Source organism: Drosophila pseudoobscura, chromosome X (assembly GCF_009870125.1).
Source record: "Drosophila pseudoobscura strain MV-25-SWS-2005 chromosome X, UCI_Dpse_MV25, whole genome shotgun sequence".
In the NCBI taxonomy this organism is placed as follows: domain Eukaryota; kingdom Metazoa; phylum Arthropoda; class Insecta; order Diptera; family Drosophilidae; genus Drosophila; species Drosophila pseudoobscura.
The window spans coordinates 44,571,591-44,585,191 of record NC_046683.1 but is presented as its reverse complement, the minus strand read 5'-3'; the positions used below and the strand labels follow the sequence as shown (position 1 = coordinate 44,585,191).

The 13,601-nt window shown below is 47.6% G+C and overlaps 2 protein-coding genes across 6 annotated transcripts in view; one reads left to right on the top strand and one right to left on the bottom strand.

Annotated features, from left to right (window-relative positions):
* The window catches only part of LOC6900419 (uncharacterized), a 43,488-nt gene that overhangs the window by 446 nt on the left and 29,441 nt on the right, over nt 1-13,601 (top strand). For 4 of the 5 annotated variants that reach the window (XM_033382275.1, XM_015187233.2, XM_015187232.2 and 1 more), the window contains exons 2-3: nt 501-779; nt 4,866-6,494. In XM_033382275.1, the coding sequence (XP_033238166.1) occupies nt 4,893-6,494 (1,602 nt within the window). In that variant the 5' untranslated portion in view covers nt 501-779; nt 4,866-4,892. The remainder of the gene's footprint in view (nt 1-500; nt 780-4,865; nt 6,495-13,601) is intronic. The other variant, XM_015187235.2, reaches the window with a different exon arrangement.
* Nucleotides 6,804-8,231, bottom strand: Ssk (smooth septate junction protein snakeskin). Its single transcript, XM_033382288.1, has 4 exons — nt 8,103-8,231; nt 7,882-7,959; nt 7,447-7,643; nt 6,804-7,372 (listed from the first exon to the last, which is right to left on the bottom strand). Exons 2-4 carry the CDS (start codon nt 7,930-7,932, stop codon nt 7,132-7,134), a joined length of 489 nt encoding a protein of 162 aa, XP_033238179.1. The 5' UTR covers nt 7,933-7,959; nt 8,103-8,231; the 3' UTR covers nt 6,804-7,131.

Sequence of the window (13,601 nt, the reverse complement as noted above, 5' to 3'; positions counted from 1 at the left end):
TCATTTTGTGCGTGTTCCGTGTGCCAGCGTGCGTTAGTGTTTCTGTGTGTGTTGTGTTTGTGAGGTGAGCGAGAGCGAAAGCAGCGAGAGAGTGGCTCTCAGCTGTCAGCTGGTTGTCAAATTGCGCAAAAAGCCTTTATATAAACGCTCTCTCTCTCTCTCTCTCTCTCTCTTTCTACATATATGTAAGGTACATAAGGTGCACATGAAAATATGTACTATTTAATTTTGTTTTGTTTTCCATGCACTGCGTTTCGTTAGAGCATTTCGACGACTGCGTCGTCTATTCCCGAAACAAACTGCAGTCCGTCCCCTAGCGGTACTGGGCAAATAAGAGTGAAGTGCATTTCTTTGTCGGCGTGTGCGCGCGCTTCAAAGCTGGCTGCCGCTGAAAAAACGGCTGCGCTTTGACCAGGCCAAAATCGAGCAAGGCTACATACTATGTATACGAGATATCTCTCTCTCTCTCTCTCTCTCTCTCTCTCTGTCGCTCTGTCTAGTGTGAGCGCAAGCGTCGCGTCGGACTTCGAATCGGACGTATCGTCGGGTCGGTAAAATGCCAATGCGATTCCGAGTGTTAATGAAAAAGGCAAAGCTTATGAAAATCTCGAAAGCAACAGCAGCAGTAGCACAGCAGTGAAACAGTAGAGCAGCAACAGCGAAAATCGGAAACTACTTATATCAAAAGCAGTCTATCAGGAAAGAGCGACACACACACACACACATACGCACACACATACGCACTAAATATCAACTTGTGGAGCTGATAACGCTGAAGGGTAAATATTGCCAACACTTTCTGATGTCCCGCCCGACACTACGACACGACACTACAACCGAACCCAATAATTGGAAATATGCTTGGCTGCCATATGCACCGATGTCTTCAGATTAACTGAAAAACTACAAAATATACCATCCATAACAGATTTTCATTTGAATCAGTGGTCTTTGGGCCGGGTTTCACTGTGGCAGACATGCGGAACGTACATGTGGGAGATGGCACATCTTGTTATCAGCTTTTTATCACGTTAATCTGCTAGAGATTTATGTAACATGCATATATCACACGACCTTATCATGAGTCCACCCCCCACCTATGTACCTGATGCGTTCCATCATTAGTACCTACTAGTTCGCACAGTGTTGGAACCGGTTCGTTGGAGCTCGGGTTCCTATAAGGATTACCACAAGGAAGAGAGCGTCTATCTATCATCAGTGACGGATGCTGCATATGAGAGTGCTTCGACAACAACAATGCGATGTCAATGAGACACGCAAACAGGTTTCATCCGAACCCAAACAACGAGACAACACAACACAAAACACAGCACCATCGGAGAGGCAGCCAAGTGTATGCCCGACTGGCACCTACCCCGCACTTCCTACATATTTCTCTGGAGTGTATTCATTTCATAAAAAGAGACAAAAGACAAAAGGCCATCGAGCCCTCTCACAAATTTTGGATTCTTTACAAGTTGTCTCAAGTGGACGACGGACTTACGTCAGCCGGTGTGACCGTTGGGTTGCAGGGTGTCCATTTCGTAGAATTTTGATTGCCAGTTGTTAGAAAGCATTCGGTTTTGGCCATGTTCGATGTGCCGTACATTGTACATACCTAGGATTTGTCCCCAGAAGATGGCCGAGCGCCCCATGGAAGCTTTCACTGGATTACATGTTTCCTCCGCACTGATCTGAACTCTACGCGGGCATAGCCATGTGGCATGCGGTAACGTAATACGCATCGAAGCTTCTGTTTCGTCTCAAGCCCAAGACCAAGTGAATCTAACACACAAAAGCCGGGTTCAAGCGGACACAATCACAATCCCTCGTCAAAATGTAATCAAACGCGAATCGGAGAATCCACTGAACCATAGCGAATATTCAAACGAAATCGATATCGATATCGGGATCCAGTGGCAGGTGCAAGAGCAGAGAAATCACTTTAAAATAAATGAAAAGTCAGTTAAAATATCATTGGGCTTTAGGACCTCAGAAGCAGGTCTGCTCTCGTTAACATTTAACCACAAATGCGAGTACTTTTGCGGCTAAATTTGAAGTTGATCTCAAGACCCGGGAGACAGGGCAACTGATATTGATATTGATATTGATATTCTGATCATGATCATGATCATGATCACGGCTTCTCTATGCGGTTTAATGCGTGCACCCCTCTCGATACCCTTCACAGCAGAAGGGTAAATACAGGGTGACAGGGTGTCTGCCAGAGAAACCGGAAACTCTTGTCATAGATTGGCATATTTTTATGCAGCAGAGAATATCGATTGGATATTGTAGGTTAAAATAGCTAATGAAAACCCAATTTCTGCAAGCAATAATGTGATTGTGATTGTCGGGTATCTCACAGTCGGTATGGGAACTACAATGTTATTTAGATTTATTTTTAGCGGAGGATGGGTCTCCATTAGACATTCAAGTCGAGTTTTTCCAATGGATGTCAGCATAGAAATGTCAATGATATGTCAAACAATCCATTCAGAGGGCTTTCCGAAGGTCTTTTACGCTTAAAGGGACTCTCAATGACGGAATAATCTCATGATAAATTACTGAAACCAAAATGCACTCCAGAAACTGCTTGAACTCACAAATATCACGTGCATTTTATCTGTTGGGACAAAAGTATAGTACCATATATCACGTACATTGTACGTATATGCAAGGATACACGTTGCATTGGGCCTACTCTTGTATGAATGCCTCATTTGCAAGTAGTGATGGAACACGCCTAATCTTCAAATAAAAGCCTCATTCTTAGCCTTCGAAAGATAGGACCTGCCGGTAGAACCCTCCCGAAAGTACACACTTTCCAAGTGGGATCCGGCTTCTGGCCTTAGTGGCCTAATTGGCTTTGCCTCTGAAGTTCCGGATCCAAAAAGAGTCAATACTCCTTAATTGTCGTGTGCGTGAGTCATTTCAACAATTAAAAATAAGTAAAGTTCTGCTGGATTGCGGGATTGACATTGATAAAACACACACAAGCTCGGGAGTGAGTATAAAACGACTATCAAGTACCCTGCACTATGGTTTTTTGTTTATCCTGGCTATGTATTACTCCTCCCATTTCTTGGAGGTTTATTCTTTGAAAACTGACTCCAGCCAGACGCGCAAGCAAAATGCATCCAAGAACAACATACATGTTGCGTGCGTGACTAGATGTGTATAATTCTAGCAATTGAAATGTCAATTTAGTTCAGCAACATATTGCTTGAGAAAATCATCAACTGATTTTCTGATGTGCAATCGATTGAGTGGCACAAAAATGTTGATAGCGTTTCCAGAGAGAAAGAGTGTGCGAGAGAGAGAGAGAGAGAGAGAGAGAGATATCAGTGCTGTACAATCTTTTTGGATTCCCACAACAGGTGAAAAACGGAACCAAAGCAATCAACAGCCAACCACCCACACACCCACACACCCACACACCCACACATGCTAACAGCAGATATCGCACCACCAAAGGGTAGGGAACGTGTGACTGGGGCTTTTTTTTGTTTTTTGTTTCTGTTTTTGTTTTTCTTCTGTGTGGAAATCTTATCAAACAGCGAATGTTGTGAATGTTGTTTTTGAGGCTTTGGCTGGAAATAAAAATTGCTCGAGATAACAATTTAGGCAAAAGTTTCACCACAATGGAGAAGAGGGTCTATCCCTATCTCTATCTCTCCACTCAGTCATTTATTCCATTTTAGCCGGGTTCCACTAGAGCTCATCCACATGCCAATCTGTTGGAGTGGCAGGCGGCAAGTGGCAAGAGTGGCCAAAGTGGCCAGAGTGGCCAGTGTGGCCAGAGTCGCTCAGTGGCAAATAAGCTGCACTCTTTCCTGGGCAATACTTCAATATGTGCGAGTATCTTGTTTCAGCACTGGAGGAGAGTAAAAGGGAAGCGGAAGGGAATGGCTAAGGGTAAGGGAAAGAGTGGGTGTTTGCACTTTGGCAATATCTACTGCACACGAGAGATAGTGGCTCCCTCGATTCCAGATATCACTCGCATGCGAGCATGTCTGTCATTTGATTTTTGTATTTCCATCGCACATATGTACATCCATGATGGATGTATGTACATTGCACATTGTATGTACATATTGGACGGTCGCACTCTTCTGTGGCCTTATCAATACGAACGAACCGAACGACTGCCGTCCTTTTGGGCGATGATAAATTGACTGACAGACTGCTATTCCGGCTCGTCCATTGTCCAGCACTGCCCAGAGGTCAATGTCACTCAAAACAGGGAATTTGAATGGACATTTGACTGATGGAATCACTAAATTTTGGCACCGACTCTGCTTCAAGACCGAAATGGAAGAGAAGGCTCCAAATCCATAAATCAACTATGTTCGATCGACTATATTCGAGTGTATTTTGAGTTTATTGGAATAAGTTTCTCCAAGAATTTCATTTCCAAATTAATTGAAGGAAAAGCTGTTTTCTTTTTTCCGAGATTTTATAGAAATGAATACTCCAAAGGCGATCATTTCTTTGAATTGGTATTCCATTTACTCTTCAAAAAAGTTCTGTATTTTTTTATCTAGAATTCCACTAAATTCATTCGAAAAATGTACAATATTCATAGTCAATTCTCGACGGATTGCTCTGAAAATAAAGGCAAGATAAGCTGAAATTTCTTTTGTAATAAATACGATAGCCTCTGAAAGTTGATGAACATATAGAAGGAACAGAGCTCCTATATCTCTAGAGTATGTTGAACTGTGGGGCAAGGCAGCGGAGTGGGAGGGGCATTAGATCAATAAAACAATTGGCCCAAAAGAAACAATGACTCGATTCTTAATCAAGAAATTTGTTAACACTCTCTTTCGCTCTCTCTCTCTCTCTATCTCTCTCTCGTTTAGGAGGGCCTAAAGTCCACTGGCCTTGGAATGTATGCCACAAGGGAGACAAAGAGCGCCGCCAAGGCGCAGAAAAAGACCCAAAAGGTGACCAAAAAGCAGCAACAGAAGCAACAGCAGCAGCAGCAACAGCAACAGCAACAGCAGCAGCAGCAGCAGCAGAACGGCATAAAAATCGGGAATACGACGAGGTCTTCGCCGAATGCCAAGACCCCACCGCAAACCACCACCAACAACAACAATAACAATAATAACATTGTTCCAAACAACAACAAAGATCCGCCAACGGAAACGACAAGCACGGGACAGAAATTCCGGGCACACTACGAGGCAGAGCGAAGGGCCACTGTGGCAGCCACAACGCTGCCATCGCTGCCGGGATACGAGAACGTGGCCAAGATGGAGCGATCCAACAGCTTTTCGCTGCGGACAAAGCTCTCGAAGTTCATCAATCACCTGACGGGCAGCAAGGAGAACCTGTCGCGCACCGAGGAGGATGCAGAGTCCGGCCGTACGCCCTTCACGTTCACGCGCAGCCGCTCCATGATCCTGATGCGTCGCCCCAATCGACGGAGCTTCATTGAGCCGCAGCTGGAGCAGCTGTCGGAGGAGACGGAGAAGTCCGGGGGGGATCTCACCTCGCCCGCCTCTCCGCGCAAGACCTCGATGGCCGAGGAGTCGCCTGTCTTGCTGCGGCGCGGGGAGGTCTCCGGCTCAGTGCGTACGCCCACGCGACGCCAATCGGCGCATCCGATTACCTCCACGCCGCTGGATGAGGTGTCGTCCGCGTCCGCGTCCGCGTCGGCGTCGGCGTCGGTGCCCGTTGTCCAGCGCAAGGCCTCCCTCATGTCGGACAATCCGCAGCTGAACTTCCAGAAGCGGCGCTCCAACACGCTGATCGCCTCCTTCAAGAGCACCTTCAGCGGTCTGGCCGGCGGCGGTGGCGGTGGCAGCGGTGGCAGTGGCATCGGCATCGGCGGCAACGAGAAGAAGGACAAGATGAACCCCAAGTGGAGCGCCTCGCTGCAGTCGCTGCAGGCCATCGACAACATGGTGTCCTATGCCAACATGTCCTTCATCGACTACGACAAGTTCAACGGCTACGAGAAGCAGCTCGAGCGGCAGCAGTCGCTCATGAGTCTCGCGGAGCAGCCGCTGCCCGTTGCCACACAGCTGCCACTGCCTGCCACAGCCATGACGCACTCCTCGCACTCGCACTCGCACTCGCACTCCCCCTCGCCCTCGCTGCCCGTCCCCCTGGTCTCCTCCCTGGAGGAGACGGTGGTCCGGATGGTGGTGATGCGGCGCAATAAACGGGGAAGCAGCACCTCTCTGGCGGCCCGCACCAGCCTGGACACCGACTACGAGCACAATCTCGACAAGGTGCACAACGTCTATCGCGAGAGTCTCGACTCGCGCACCCTGGAGCTCCTGAATCTGCGCTCCCGCAACTCGTTCATCCAGGACCAGCCGCTGCTCTTCGATGCCCTCAATCTGGAGGATGGCTCTGTGGCACGTCGCTGCAAGCTCTGTTCCCAGCGTGTGGCCAGGAGCGGCAGCATGAAGCATCATCATCAGCAGCAGCAGCAGCAGCGAGATGCCGTGGACGGGCGAGGGAATCCAAAGAAACAGGTAAGCGAAATGGGGGGGCATTGAATCATTGAACGTTCCCCGAAAAAGCGCCATAGGAAGTGGGGTCATACGTACAACAATTGAGTCATTGAGGCCTATCGTTGCCCTGCAATTAGTATTATTCATTCGATGAATGCTGTTTTCCGATTCTATGCATAAATATTCCATAGATATTCCTTAAAAATCCCTCGAATGGGGCCCAAAAAGTGCATTCTTTTTCCAAGAACAAACTTGAGCAAGGACTTTCCTGCAGAAATTCATCATCTGATTCTCCCTCCCGCCAAAAAGTAGAAGAAATATTTTATATCCTTTGGCATGGTCTTAACTATTTGTATTTGCCAGCTTTTTGTGGTTTTTGTGGTTTTTTTTTTTGTGGGTGGGGGGCACAGATTAATTCCGAATCAATAAAAAAAATATTAGAAAAATGTTAGAACAAGTTTTGGCGACAAGAGACCCTTACGAACGTCTGTACTTAACGTAAATCGGTTAATGTATAGTATAGTATAGGTAATCGGCATACGATAAAAAAAATAGTTTGCACTTAAAGCGATCCTAGGGCTTATAGCGGTTAATGCATATGTGGAAATGGTATTCGGCGAGCGCAGGCCCTTTGGAGGGGTGGGGCAGGGTCTGATCTCTACTGCGTGTAGTCGGTGTCGCCCTTGGAGTAATGGATGCAGGCCAGAACAGTATCCAGCAGATAGAGGGCGCCCTCGATGACGCACAGCGAGCCCATGGCAATGCCGACCTGGCGCTCAGAGTTCACGTACAGGAATCCCTCGTCGGACATGTAACCCTTCCAGTAGTGCAGTGCCACGCCGCCGACGGCTATCCACATGATGCAGCCCACCACGTTCATGATGGTGTCGCAGAGCTCTCTGAAAATGGACAAAAAAACATTCAGGGAATATCTCACAGGCTTCGCTTCGCATTGGCCGAGTTGGCGGCTTACCCCTTGTGCTTGGTGGTGCCGAAGGCATAGGCAATCGTGTGGCAGCCCGTGTAGATCAGGAATCCCACCATTACGCCGGACCCAACAATCTCCGCGTCGGCGCTTTTCTCTTCGTTGAGGTTCCAGGTGCCGCCAATGCCCAGGAATTCGCCGCCATCGCCCCAGCGGTACAGGAAGATGATCACCAGGTTGATGATCTGCGGAGCAAGGGAAGGGGAAGGATGTGGGATGAGGTCACTGTTTGAAGGGTTTTTGCGTGATTCATGGCCATAGCCATAGCCAATGGAGCGGAGTATCCAAACGCGGCGTATGAGTAATATTAATAATAAACCCTGGGCGGCACTGGTGTTGCTGGTGCTGCTGATAAGCGGCTCTTATCAGCAGGGGCTGTGGCTATTGCTCAACATTTTGGCCCTCGTTTGGGAAAATACTCACCAGCTTCAGGGCTTTGATGAAAATAGAACCAATAGTCTCCACCGACACCATTCTGGATGTTTAGTTTCGTTTCGTTGGCTGGAAAGCAAATGAAATGCGTTATAGAATCGGGATATAGTTATATATATATCGTAGCCCTGCTCTCCCTCTCTCCCTCTCTTTCTCTCTTTCTCTCTTTCTCTCGAGAATTGCAATCAATCTCTGGACAAAGTCGCACTCACAATCTGTTGCTGTAATTTACACCCACAAACTGATTTGCACTCGCACTCGTATTCGTGTTCGTATCACTGTCGCTTGTCGACTGAATACTGGAACTAAAAAACTGGAACGGAACCCACAGAGCCAGCCGACAAGGAATTTGTGTAGCTTTTGCAATCTACTGCGGCGTACACACACCCGCGAGATAAGATAAGATACGACGACGGGGCGACGTCGACCACGATAGCAGGTGGGCCGCGATCCGAAGTGGGTTACTAATTGTTCTGTTCGCGGTGCGACGGTGCGATGGTGCGATGGTGCGCATGCGCTGGCCCTATCTTATCGGCGGCCCGCTGTGGCTGGCCGCTTTACATCGGCGTCAAGGTGGGGCGGTGGCTGGTGCCACATTAATCATTACGGGCCACAAAGCCACAAAGCTGCAAAATTTTGTGGCACAGCTAGGCCCGGAAACGGCCAGTGCTTGCGTCACCGATGGCTGGTGGTTCTTGGATGAGCCATGGGTCTGGTATGTGGTTCGCTTTGGCTCCCAAAGAGTATCCCACTGCCCTTGACCTTGGGCATTCCGATTGGTGATTGTGGTGGCGCCCCTACCCGCCCCACTGCCAGCAATCTGCATTTCAATTGGCTCCGTCAACCCCAGGGGGCAATCGCTCAGAGTCGCTACAAACCCATTGAGACAGACAAACAACAAGGCAAATGATTTCGATAGATTGTCGCATCGTTTTGTATCCCCCGATTCGCCACGATTGCGGCCTCCACTCTATAGATGCCGGCAAAGGGTAGAGGATTGTTATTATTATTATTACTATATCGTGGAATATATATGAATGTACGCCTGTATGCCTTCTTTCTATCTTTGTTTCGGATGCGAGACGGCGGGAGCTCTGCTGGGGCCATGGCTTGTATCACGTGCCCCGAATGTTGAGTTATATTTATAGATCGTAAATATACAAACATAAATACATCCCTCCAGTGGCAGCATCAAAACATGAAAAGTGACATCACACCTTGTCAAGAGGTTCTTTTTTTTATGACCTGTCGTTAAGTGTCTCTTTCGTACACTACAGTCGTTCCGATAAAATAGTATATGTATACAAGGTGTCTTTGCGGTTTATTCGTATATCTGTAAATGTATTCATGCGGGGAGTATGGGAAGAGAAATCCAGAGGGAAGGGATGGATAGATGTACATACATTGAAGAGAAGCCCGCTCTATGCACAAGGCTTTCACACGGATCCATTATAGCAGCAGTATCGTTATCAGTAACATAATTACTTATGGAAGTATTTATCTAAATCTGGAACTTCCAAGTTTTTGATTGGAAATTCTCGTTGGATACTGGATATTCCCTTCAGGTTACTGAAAGGTTGCATCCCATTCCTTTGCAATGTGCCTAACTATACAACATTTTGGGATGTATCTCGTAGGATGGCATGGAAATGTATCATCATTCGTTGGGCCCTCTTTGGCTGTACTTTCTCTTTCTCCGATCTGGTGACAGGCCCTAAAGATGTGCTTCTATATTCGGAATTATCCCCCGCTCCTTCACATTGAATCGACAAAGGAAATCGGGAATGGGAATGGAAATGGAAATGGGGAGCACTGTACTTGCAGTGGAATTCCACACAGAATCAAGGCCAAAGGTCGGAACGTTCTGTTTCTTAGGCACCGAGAGGAGTCTTTTCATTTTCGAAATTTGTCTCCGCCGCGTCGCCGAGTCACTGCATGAATCACTGCTGTGATGTGATCGCCTGTGCTGTTTGCGCAGAGGGGGGTTTGGGGAGGGGGAAACGAGCCGAGAACTGGAACCGGCATGCAACAGACGACACAAACACCAACGTAGCGGCGCAGTCGCAGCTGCGAACGAGAGAGAGAGAGAGAGAGAGAGAGAGACGGTGCCGGCCAGCTTTTGTCAGCCGACACGAAAGCCAACGAGTGTCATGCCAGCCAGATACCGACGATCCCTTAAATAACTGTGATTTCTTCCAGCTTAACGCTGCGAAAGTGTTGCTGTAATTGATGGAATTTTCGTAATTTCTACCTACAATGTACTCGCATGCAAATCGCGAATGAGTGTACCTGCTGCTACCATTTTTGGGGGGCACGGCACTTAAGATGGCCTTATACGTACGTACATATGTATGTCCCTGGCCGGCGTCAATGAGGTGTGACAGTGTCTCAGATTGGCGCGCAGATTTGGAACTGGCAAAAGGTAACACTAATCCGTAGAGTGAGTCACACAGGGCCCCAGCGAGCACATGTTGGGCACATGGATGGATGGATGGATGGATGAATGGATGGATGGCGCCTCGGTAGAGCTTTTCGATTTTGTTTTGATTACTTCCCACTCGATTCCGCTGGATCTTCTTCGTACACACACACACACACTCTACCTCTCTCGCTGTTAAGGCAATCAAAGCCGGCAATTTGTTGGACAGAGTAGGAGGGGTGGGTTCCGGATTCCGGTCGTTGTTGCTTTTATGAATGAAAGTTTCGTTTGTTTACTTTTCGCTGCACGCGCTCCGCTCCGCTACGCTCCGAGAGTGTGCGCGTCGGCTGTGGAAAGCTCTCACTCTCTCGGAGAGAGAGAGATAGTACACGAAAGAAAGTGAGAGAGAGCGAGTGGTTGAGAGGGAGATGGCAAGTGAGCGAGAGAGAGAGAGATAGCCAAAAGTGTAAGCGAGTAACAGAGCATGATGCTTATCACTCGAAATTCCAAAACATACATAATAAAGGAAGAGGCGAAAGAATAACTGCGCCTCCATCCATCCATCCGTACATATGTATGTATATGCAGCTCTGCCATCCTCTGATAGATCCCAGCTAGAACACCCTATGCATCGAGAACTATTCGAAATAAAGCTGAAAATTGTGGGAGATTTTATTTTGCATTGACTTTTGCGTCCGTTATGGTGGGGTGATGGGTGGATGGGTGGCAGTTTGGCTATGCTATTCCCCTCTCTTTCGCTTAGGAGACGGCCGACTCGTCATTCTTATCAGGCGCGCGAGTGTTGTCGTTGTCTCGGCTTTCGTTACGCTTTTTGGCCTTTCCATTCGTCCTTTAAACGAGCGGACGGCGCCAAAGTCGCGTCAGTTCGCTGCCAGCCGTCGCCCAGCGAACGACCCTTGGGAGTGGAGCAACCTCCCTTCGATTTTCGAGAGTCCTGTCCGCGTCCACGTCCACGTCCACGTTCACGGTTCGGTTTCGGTCTTTGTCGAGCGCCAGTGTCGTAGTGACGTCGCGGGGCCCTTTCGCTGGTAGCTAGATAGCCAGGGTGCACTGTACCAGTGCACAGGTGCCGCCGGTGAATGTCAGATCTCGCAGTCGAGTACCAAACAAACAAATCAATTTGAATATGTCCGACACTGGATGCAGCAGATGCGAGGCCAAACAAGAGCTCTGGCTCCTGTGATTGTTTGTCGAATAAAGTGAGTTTTTGAAATCCTAGACGATTCGATTGACTTCATTTCAAGCCGAAAGCCCAGTCTAATGATGAAAAGGGATTAAGGAGTTTACAAAAGTTAAACATATTCATGCCACTGCCACGGCATTGTTTTTTTTTTCCTAGTTTTAAAATTTGTTCTGCAGTGAATCTATTTTTTTTAAGTTTAATAATTTGTATTAAGAGTGTATTAAAATATAACACAACCATAAGATTCAAAAAGAAATGTGTTACTACGTTTGGTAGTACTTTTGTGCCTGTTTTTTTTTTTTGGATATCTAACGGTAAAAATACTGCCAGACGACTGCTAGACGGTCGAAAGTCTGGACTCGGCTCTGACCAGCCATTTCCCTACGAAAAGTGCCAAAAATCTCATCCCAAAACTAGCCAAATGATTTTACCCGTAAAATACTTAATATACTTAATATACGGATTAATAAAGGATCGTGTAAATTGAATCGTGTATGATACGAAATCATTGTGAATAAATTTCATTTCAAAATTAACCCCAATTGCGGATATATTTTAGTCGAAATTAGAGGTTTAAAATAGCACAAAATCCGTCTTACACGTATATTTATTATGGCAATAAAATGTTAATTAAATGCTTTAATTATTTGCTTTGAGATTTAAAATTTGAAAAGTAAATACTCTTGGGGTCAGGGGGCGGGCCAATTAGCAAAAACGTTCTAAACCGCAAAATTCCTTTCGTTTGGCAACATTCGGTTTCGTTTTTGTGGTTTTCCTTACAGATTCATACAGAACCCTTTTCTTCCCATACCAGGGATTCGGAGACCTGTTTCCTTGGCTGGTTCTTCGCATACCAGGGATTCAGAGCACCGATCAGAAATCTCCGTAAATATGTAATGGCAAAACTATTATTTGGGGCATGTATCACTCCGTGCAGTCCTTTTATTGGAAACAAGAGCAGTGCAGGATCTGCAGCAGGAGTGGGAGCTGAGAGAGCTCTCAAATATGCATAAACTAATTTCGGCTTATGCAACATTCTTTTCGGCACAGCGCCCCCGCGGCACTTCTGCTGCCTCCTGCCTCCTGCCTGCTGCCTCCAGCCTACTGCCTCCTGCCTCCTGCCTCCTGCTGTAATATTCATTACCTAGCTGGCCCATATGTGCCGTGTGCCGTGTGCCGTGTGCCGTCTGACGTCTGCCGAGAGCCGTTTTGGGCATCCTCCTCCCGCCCCTGAACCGATGAAACATTTAAATGCTAATAAATTTCGTTTACGAGGCAGATCTGAGCCGGACAACACGGTGGGACGGCTCATAAGAGAGACAGGTCTCCGCCGATGACGTCCGCGCTCCGCTCCTTCCACTCCGTTGCAGAAAGAAGGTGCAAAGTCAGAGGCGAGCTTCAGGCTCCACGAATGCCCTGCCGAAGAAGTGGCCACATCAAATGATTTATGGCTGCCAGGGCCCTTCGTCGCCGTCGCCGTCGCCGTCGCCATCGCCTTCGCCGTCTCCGGCTCTGAAGCTCTCCCATCCGGTGGTCATCCGTTGTTTGTGCTCCCTTTTGAAGCGGTGGGGAGGGATGGGTGTGTGTGTGGGGGGGAGGGGGGGGGGACACAAATAGCTTGAGGAATTTACGGATGCGTTGGATGCCGGCTGTGGCTCGTGAATATTTGGTGGATGCCACAACAGTGCGTCATAAATCAATTTTAATGTGAAAAATAAGGCCGCATGCCTTTTCGGGGGGAATTTTTCATAAGCAAACAACAGAATTTTGAGAGGAATTCGGGAAGCGGGAAGCGGGAAGCGGGAATTCCTTGTCCATTCGATGGGGGAGCACGCCACATGTGACACCTCGAATCCATTGAAGAATTTTCATGTTTATCCATCGATTTAAGGATCTGCTGTTTAGCCTTAGATATCCTTTGGGTCTCCTCTTCTTGAAGGCTCCATTAGTTTTGCCATTAAAGGGAATTACCTGAACATTTTTAATTCCCTTTCATGGCCTGTGGCCTCTGTTTTATTTCAGGTAACTCCCCCTACCCCTCCCCCTCCACCTCCACCTCCACCTCCCCCTCGTCCTTTTTCTCCTCTG